The 8,761-nt window shown below is 52.8% G+C and overlaps 3 protein-coding genes across 3 annotated transcripts; 1 reads left to right on the top strand and 2 right to left on the bottom strand.

Annotated features, from left to right (window-relative positions):
• Positions 1 to 1,027: 1,027 nt before the first annotated feature.
• On the top strand, positions 1,028 to 5,137 carry ACET3X_003431 (uncharacterized protein; the record flags this gene model as incomplete). The annotated part of the gene is made up of 4 exons (XM_069448706.1): positions 1,028 to 1,574; positions 1,621 to 2,070; positions 2,122 to 2,241; positions 2,292 to 5,137. The coding sequence occupies 4 exons, from the start codon at positions 1,028 to 1,030 to the stop codon at positions 5,135 to 5,137; spliced, it is 3,963 nt and encodes a 1,320-aa protein (XP_069309978.1).
• Positions 5,138 to 5,211: 74 nt separating this feature from the next.
• Positions 5,212 to 6,793, bottom strand: ACET3X_003430 (uncharacterized protein; the record flags this gene model as incomplete). The annotated part of the gene is made up of 2 exons (XM_069448705.1): positions 5,212 to 6,659; positions 6,706 to 6,793. The coding sequence occupies 2 exons, from the start codon at positions 6,791 to 6,793 to the stop codon at positions 5,212 to 5,214; spliced, it is 1,536 nt and encodes a 511-aa protein (XP_069309977.1).
• A 476-nt stretch (positions 6,794 to 7,269) lies between these two features.
• Positions 7,270 to 8,684, bottom strand: ACET3X_003429 (uncharacterized protein; the record flags this gene model as incomplete). The annotated part of the gene is made up of 2 exons (XM_069448703.1): positions 7,270 to 8,015; positions 8,063 to 8,684. 2 exons carry the CDS (start codon positions 8,682 to 8,684, stop codon positions 7,270 to 7,272), a joined length of 1,368 nt encoding a protein of 455 aa, XP_069309976.1.
• Positions 8,685 to 8,761: the final 77 nt, after the last annotated feature.

Here is an 8,761-nt window from a genome sequence, read left to right as displayed (position 1 = left end):
TCGTCGTAGAAACTCCAAGTCCAACCCCTCATCATCTTCGGGTACGCCTTTCATCATGCCCTGGAATCCATTGTCCATGAATATTGGACAGGCCAGAAAGTAGCATGGCTCGACCATCCATATGTTTTCTGTGTATCCGGGCTCGGTGAAGCGCGCAAGAATGTTATCCAGGTTTCCCGACGCGCCATTAGTGACACAAATGCGATCCAACGCGATCACCGAGCCACGTCCATATGTGGAAGTCAACCATTTCGCAATACTATGGCGAAGTGGTTCGTAGCCAGCATCTGGCCCGTAGATCAGGGAAGCTGCTGTTTTCGCTTGAGATTTCAGTACGATGGTAGCGCCGTCAAGTAATTGAGCTGAAGGGAACAATGTCGGCGACGGCCACCCCAGCTGTAGGTTGATGCTTCTTGCCATGGTGGATAGTTTTGGGTGCGACGATAACCATGATGCTTACAGCCATACTATAACACAGCTCCTATGAATGTTACTCGATTCATTCCGCGCCTTCGGCATGCGTGTCGCGAGTCCATGCCCATGGTTACGGAAACCGTTAGCATGGTGTGGAGAACGTGCTCTCAACCCTTGTCGTTCTTTCGGACTCTGGAGTCCGACGAAAAGGAGTGTTGGGTGCCAGATTGAGGGGTTCATTCATGCCGCGCTAAGGCATGTCTAGCGCATCACTTCGGAAGGGATCGGCAATCGCGCGTCATTCGCGTCCTTTGTCGGCATCCCAAGCTACTCCACTCTCAAGACGACGCGATAGGCATTGCAAACCCGTCATGCGACGAGTTCGGAGCGATATGGCCTGCAGCTTTGGCATGATTGCCGCCGATAGCATACAACAAGTGGCGGCTAATCAGGCGGCCGCTGCTGATATCTCCAAGTCCTGTTCTCTCGACACTGGCACCATCGCAACGCATTCCAGTTCTTGAATCCATTAAGGGACGCAGAAGTCGTTCGATACTCAGAACCACGAACAAGTGTCTCCCGGCGGCTTTCGCCTCCAGATCTCATACCAAAGATGCCATTTGTTGAGCAGCCGCTACAAGGCGCAGGCATTCGCATTGCGATTGATCGTGGTGGTACCTTCACAGACTGCCTGGGTATCATTCCAGGAAAACCGGATATACTGGTCAAGCTTCTGAGCAATGATCCGACAAACTACTCTGACGCGCCTACCGAGGGCATCCGCAGAATACTCGAACAGGCCACAGGCGTATCGATACCACGCGGCGAGAAGATTGACACAAGTAACATTGAGTCGATCAAGATGGGAACAACAGTGGCTACAAATGCCTTGTTGGAACGCAACTCCACAAAGTGCGCGCTGGTCGTCACCAAGGGATTCAGAGATCTGCTTCGCATAGGCGATCAAACAAGACCAAAATTGTTTGATCTCAACATTAGGAGGCCGGAGACTCTTTTTGACGATGTCCTAGAGATCGACGAGCGTGTTACGCTTCACGATTCAACCGAAGACAAATCAACGTTGAGAGACCCAAAGCGCGACTCTTATGACCTGGAGAAGGGTGTTGGCGGTGAAGCCATCCGCGTTCTGCGACCAGTTGGTCAGTATCTCACCTAGATGCAATATCCGCGCTGACATCAACATAGATCGCAACCATGCCCGCGAGGGTCTACAGAGTCTGTTCAACAAGGACGTGCGGTCTTTGGCCATAACGCTTATCAACAGCTACACATTCCCGAACCACGAGCTTCAAGTTGCCGATATTGCCAAAGACATTGGCTTCACACAAATATCTGTATCGTCACAGATTTTCCCCATGATTCGTGCCATCTCAAGAGGCTATTCGGCAACAGCAGATGCATATCTTACACCTTTGACGCGCAATTACATCGATGGCTTTCGCGATGGCTTCATAGGTGGCTTGGAAGACTCCCAGGGCGCCCGTTGCGAGTTCATGCAGAGTGATGGCGGTCTGGTGGGATGGCAACACTTCAGCGGTCTCAAAGCCATTCTATCTGGCCCGGCTGGGGGCGTTGTCGGCTTTAGCAAGACGTGCTTCGACACCAAACGAAGAAAGCCGGTAATAGGCTTTGACAGTAAGTCTATCATGTGGCTCTAATGCTAGACACATGTTAACACCGATGCAGTGGGCGGTACTAGCACTGATGTTTCCCGATATGCGGGGACTTTGGAGCACACGTTTGAGTCGATCACGGCTGGTGTGACGATTCAATCCCCACAGCTAGAGATCGATACTGTAGCTGCTGGTATGTGATGGCACTGATACTGGACCGAGAGTTGAGATTAACATGTTCAGGTGGCGGAAGCATTCTTTCCTATCGCAACGGCCTCTTTCTGGCAGGCCCCGAATCAGCGAGCGCACATCCCGGACCAGCAGCATATCGTAAAGGCGGACCCTTGACAGTTACAGATGCCAATCTTGTGCTGGGACGTCTACAAGTCGAGTATTTCCCAAAGATCTTTGGCAAGCACGAGAACGAACCTTTAGACTATGAAGGCGCCAAGCGAGCTTTCGAAGAGCTACTCGTTACGGTCAACCGCGATCTATCTCAGACTACTAGAAAAACGAAAACCGTCGAAGAACTTGCTCTTGGCTTCTTGGAAGTTGCAAACGAGACGATGTGCCGGCCTATTCGTTCGCTCACTGAAGCCAAGGGCCACCGGACGTCCGATCACGATCTTGCAGTTTTTGGTGGTGCCGGTGGACAGGCTGCCTGTGCGATCGCGGCCAACCTAGGAATCGACCGCATCTTGGTTCATCGCTATTCATCCATCCTATCCGCGTACGGTATGGCGTTGGCCGATGTCGTTCGCGATATTCAAGAACCATGTTCAGCACTACTCAGATCCTCTCTGGATGAACTTGACGAACGGCTGGCGTCGCTCGAGAAGAACGCAGCTGATCAGTTGGCCAACGATGGATTCTCTGGCCAAACCATCGGCTTCGAGCACTTTCTGAACCTTCGCTATGAAGGTTCCGACACCACCTTCATGGTCTCACGCCCTGATCAGAGATCGTGGGACGAGGCTTTCGTAGCCGAGCACAAACGTCAATTTTCTTTCATCATGCCTGGACGTGACATTCTTGTTGAGAATGTACGAGTACGGGCAACGGCTCGAAGCCCATCGGTCGAGCCTGAGTTCATCTTGGAAGACCAACTAGCTGGATGTTCCCCATCCCCTGTGTCCACCAAGAAGATCTCGGATCACGTTCCAGTGTTCTTCGAGGACCGCTGGACTACCTCTCCATTGTACCACTTGACAAAGCTGGCCAAGGGAGATGTCATAGATGGACCTGCTATCATTCTAGATAACACACAAACCATCGTTGTCGCCCCGCGCTCAAAGGCTACTATTCTAGAGCGCCACGTTATGATCGAGCTCGACCGCACGACTTCGCTGACCGACACTGAAGTAGTTGCTCCGCGGACTGTTGATCCTGTCGAACTCTCTGTCATGGCTCACCGTTTCATGAGCATCGCTGAACAGATGGGCCTCGCGTTGCAGAAAACAAGCGTTTCCGTTAACATTAAGGAGCGCCTCGACTTTAGCTGTGCACTGTTCAGTCCCGAGGGCCGCCTCGTAGCCAATGCTCCACATGTGCCAGTTCATCTTGGCTCAATGGAGCAGGCGGTCATGTACCAGCACAAGAAGTATCTAGGCCAACTTCGACCAGGCGACGTCATCGTTGCTAACCACCCAATCTCTGGTGGCACCCACCTTCCTGATATAACCTGCGTAACACCTGTCTTCGACGATGCAGGTGAGACTATCATATTCTACACAGCTTCGAGAGGTCATCATCAAGAAATTGGTGGAATACTGCCAGGCTCCATGCCCGCTGGTAGCGTCGAGCTACACGAAGAGGGTGCTATGATAGTCTCAGAGTACCTTGTTCGCGATGGAGTCTTCAACGAAGAGCTGGTTACAAAGGTGTTGCTCCATGATCCAGCTCAATACGCAGGGTGTTCGGGAACACGTAAGCTGGCCGATAACATCAACGACCTCAAGGCACAGGTATCGGCAAACGCCAAGGGTGCCGCATTGGTAGCTGATCTCATCGCTGAACGAGGTCTCGCCATTGTACACCTCAATATGCATGCCATTACTGCGAACGCCGAGGCATGCGTACGGGAATTCATGAAGCGTATTTACCGCGAAACCGGCGGGAAGTCCCTCACGGCACTCGACTATATGGATGACGGCACGCCCATTAAACTCGCCATAACCATCAACCCAGACGACGGATCCGCCCACTTTGACTTCACCGGAACAGGCGAAGAAGGCTACCACAGTTTCAACGCCCCACAAGCAATCGCCAGATCTGCAACCCTCTACGTGCTCCGCTGCCTCATTAACCAAGACATCCCCCTCAACGAAGGCTGCCTCCGCCCCCTCACTTTTACGATTCCAGAAGGAAGTATCCTCAACCCCTCACCATATGCCGCAGTATGCGCTGGAAATCCTATCACGTCTCAACGCGTAACCGACGTCGTCATCCGCGCCTTCGAAGCATGTGCCGCGAGCCAAGGTGACTGCAACGTCTTCTCCTTTGGCATCAACGGTGACCACGACGACGCTGGCAACCCGATCCCAAACTCGGGATTCGGATTCGGAGAAACGATATGCGGAGGTAGCGGCGCGGGGCCTGGTTGGCATGGAACTTCTGGAGTACATATCCACATGACCAACACCCGTATCACGGATCCAGAACTACTTGAGAAGAGGTACCCCGTGCTTCTTCGTGAATTTAGTATACGGGATGGTTCGGGTGGCAAGGGGCGCTGGAGTGGTGGTAATGGCATTCGGAGGGTGTATGAATTTTACCGCGAGATGAATGCGAGTATCGTTAGTGAAAGACGGGTTACCAGACCTTATGGTATGCTAGGTGGAGAAGACGGGAGCAGCGGGGTAAACTACATTGTCAAAAAGGTTGGTGGGAGGTGGTGTAGGTTGGGTGGACGTAAGGATTTTGCTGTGCAAAAGGGTGATTGCTTTGTGATCGACACACCTGGCGGAGGTGGATGGGGAACGAAGGATGAAACGAGTACGGAGATGGATGGAGTAGTGAGCGAGAAGAGGTCGGCAGTAGAACGGAGGTTTGTCAGTCAGTTCCAGTTGGCGCAGGAAGCCAGCAACTAGACTTGACAATGCCGTTCTCTATATCTTGCTCTAGATTAATCCATCTCAAATCTTACACAAGATGTGCCCTTTCTTCACCACGCGCCGTCCCTCGCGAGAATGTCCCACCCTACGAGTCGCCAAACCTCCTCCTTGAACCAAGTCTGCACATCTTTGTCGTCGATCTTCGCCACATTCTGCAGGGAACCAAGTCGTATGGCTGGGACAGGCTTTGTAAGAACGTCCAGGAATTCGTCGTTGGTATTGTTCCCATACATGCACGCAACAAGCGTTCGCTGCAGGCGGTCTCTTGCCAGAGGACTCAAGCGCGCCCTGGTGCTCGTAACAGTAGTCTTGATGCTCATTGTACGGGCAGGGCGGTTGGACGCCGAGCTAGGGCGAGCAGTCTGGGGATTCATGTGGTTTGGAGCTAACCCCATCGCTCGTTCAAGGATCAATACAAGTGCCCTTACTTCAAGGCGGATCGCTAGGGCGTCAATATCCCGTCTCGTCGCCTCAGCTGCATCTCTCGGCTCGGGGGGTGGCAAGATGTTGCCTTCGATAGAAGTACTGCGATGCTGTCCAAACGTAAAGTAATATAATCTCTTCCCCACACGCTCGAACAGCACGAAAACGAATCCATCGAAGATCTTTTGATGCACAGAATCGGTTTTCTCGAGGAATCCGAGAAAGCTTATTAGCAAGTGGGCAACTGCTCTGGCTGGAGCGGACTCTTTCACGACAGGAGGCGCTTTCGTCTTCGTCTTGTTAGGTGGAGGGCGCGGCGACAAGAAAGTCTGCGCTGTACGTCGCGCTGATATCTCGATCGATTGCAACGCAGCTTTGAACATGCCTGCTACCTCACAGACAATCAGACTAGCAAGTCGCACATCGGCCTTGCGCTCCATAAGTTTGTTTACACCGACGAGTAACGACATAAAGGCTCTAGCGCAGACAGAGAGGGCGACGGCGAAGTCAGATTTGTCTTTATCGAATGACATGGCTTCGGCGCCTCTCCGCCCTTGGCGAGAGAGCTGCTCGTAGTTCTGCGCAATGTTAAGTATGACTTTGCCAATGCCCGAAGCGATTTGCACAAGATTGAAGCAGAGAGTCTCAGCGTCTGGCTCGTCAGACCGACACAATGAATGCGTGGTGTACAAAGCCTCCGTGAGTTTGGAACCATCCTTGCCGAGCACTTCCAAAAAATCCAGGTCATTCTCGATGGTTTCCTGGGCAGCAACCGCTGGTGATTGGTTCTGTGCTTGTCTCGATGGCTTAGACCTCGTAGGTGACGCTGATGGTGCTTTGCGCTTGGTAGTATAGGCAGCTGCATCGACGTCCAAGACGGGACCAGACAGGCTTGACAGTAAATGGTTCGATCTTTCGAGCTTGATGTTGATACCTCGAAGTTTCTCGCATTCGTCTTCCGCCTTTTGACATCGGTTCTTCCAGTAAGCGACTTCGTCAATATAGCGCGCAGAGTCGTCTCGCTCTCTAGGGTCTGGGCCGGGTTTGAGCTGGGCACGCAGCTGTAGAATGTAGTCTGGAACTATCAGCATGTGTGGATTCCTTCATGGGGTTAATTGTACCTGGTACTCGCACCCCAGCTGGTTTATTCCGGAGGATGGCAAGAGCAAGCGCTATCTGTTGCTCAGACGGAAGGAAGTGTAGGGTCATGACCGTCGCAATGCTCAAAGGCAGTCAAGCAGGTGGCAGTGACCTACGGTAGGAAATGGCGTTGAAATAATTGTAAACAGTAAAAGCTAGAGAAATGACATGAGAAAAGAAATTAGGAAGATGAGGCGGGTCGACGGAGAACAGAGGGGGCGAGCTTGATAGGTGAGACAACAAGAGAAGGAGGCACCCCTCGTAAGTGCGATTGGAAAGAACGACTGTCACTCGGGTTAGTCGCTTTCTATCACTGGCTTCGTATCCTGAGTAATGTGGAAGGAACCACGGTGGGAGCTCATGTCGTTCGTCTTGAGCTCAATGTAGTCACTTTGGTCGCTGCTGTGCACTGCTTCTTGCTTCGCTCGGGCGTGCGGCGCTCGCGTGGTCCAAGCACGACAGAACGAAGCTGCAGCTGCGTTCATCTTGTATTGTACACATGGCTTACATGACTAATACATCCACTATGCGCGTCTCTTTCTACCTTAGCGCATGCGCTCCGTTCGCCTCTTGTATGGCAGCGGCTCGACCCTCTTCCTCTTGAACTCTACAGCAATCTGGTCCTTCAGACCTGCGCGCTCCATAACTCCGGCCATACTCTCGTCCCATTTTGTCCTAAACAGCGTAGCTGTGATTGCGCTCAGCTTGTTCGAATCGGCAAAGCTGCGGAGGTTGAATCCCATGCGCTGAGTCTTGCTGAACTTGGTAATATCGAGTGCTTTGCCTTCGCTCTGCTCAAAGACAAAAATGCCAAGGCGATGGTAAGGCGCACCCTTGTGAGCCCAGGGAGCGGCCCAAGGAAGGGCGATTTTCTTGGCACTTGGATCTTCTGTCTTCTGGTCTTCTTGAGCGATGCGTTGAAACGGTATCGAAGTGTTGCTTGGCGAAATGGAAATGTTGGAAGCAATGAAGTGGCATCGGTAGGTGAAGCCGTCATTTTCTGTGACAGGCACATCTGCGTCTACCACCACTACAGTAACCAGCTTTTCACCAGGGGTGAAGGTCTGAACATTGAGACGAGGCATTTTCTCGCTGATGGCGGAATCTACGAACTCTCCGGGCGCCACTGGCTTTCTGCCGAAACCGAGGTCGATGTCTGCTACCAGATCCAGGGAGGGGAGAAAATCGGGAACGATGGCAAGTTGCGTGATACGTTGTTCCAGTACACGGCGCTTGAATTGACGCCACTTCCTCTCGGCAAGATAGCGGTAGATGGGCTTGTTCATGTTACCTTCACAAGTCAGTCAAATAAGTAGCATCTGAACTGGTACGACCCACCCTGTCCGTCCTCAAACTTGCGCTTCACGACCGGGTCGTTGATGTCGGCCAAGATAATCAGCTCTTCAAGATGCTTCCTCATACTCCGCAACCTATGCTCCTTGGCTGCCGGACCTCCACTGACGCTTGGATCTTGGGCCATCAGATTCTTTATCCGTAACTGCTGGACCTCGATTTCTTTGATCTTTTCCTGCCTGTCTTCCATCAAGACCTTTCTCGCCTCCTGGAAACATTGGTACGGCAGTTGTTCAAACGGAACCTCGTCAGCCTTCTGCAGAGCCGATCGACGAAGCACAGCACGGCGACGACGGGATCCAACGGGTTGGACGTGTTCTCTCCGCAACAGTCGGCGTTCCTGCTTCTTGTTCTCCACCATCTGGGGGTCTAGCGTGCCCCATTTCTGCATGTATTCCGGGACATCCTGAGAGCCAGCCTTCTGGGCAGCGCCTTCTGCGGGGTTCGAGGGCGGTGGTGGTCGAGTCGCATTCGTGGGTTGTGTCTGCACCTTTTCACGGGCTACGGCCGAGGTGGAGAGGAGGCGGCAGGTGCCATTGGCGGCGGGCAGTTGACGCACGCATCGTAGACATGCGCTGAATTGGCGCAGCGTGGGCGTGGAGGCCATTGTGTTGATGGCTTCGACGGTGTTCAAGAAGGAGGGTGCCCGCTGGAAAATGTGGTGATCCTCACACTAGCGCTTTT

Source organism: Alternaria dauci, chromosome 2 (assembly GCF_042100115.1).
Source record: "Alternaria dauci strain A2016 chromosome 2, whole genome shotgun sequence".
Classification (NCBI taxonomy): domain Eukaryota; kingdom Fungi; phylum Ascomycota; class Dothideomycetes; order Pleosporales; family Pleosporaceae; genus Alternaria; species Alternaria dauci.
The sequence above is the reverse complement of the archived record's forward strand: the minus strand, read 5'-3'. Positions and strand labels throughout refer to the sequence as shown.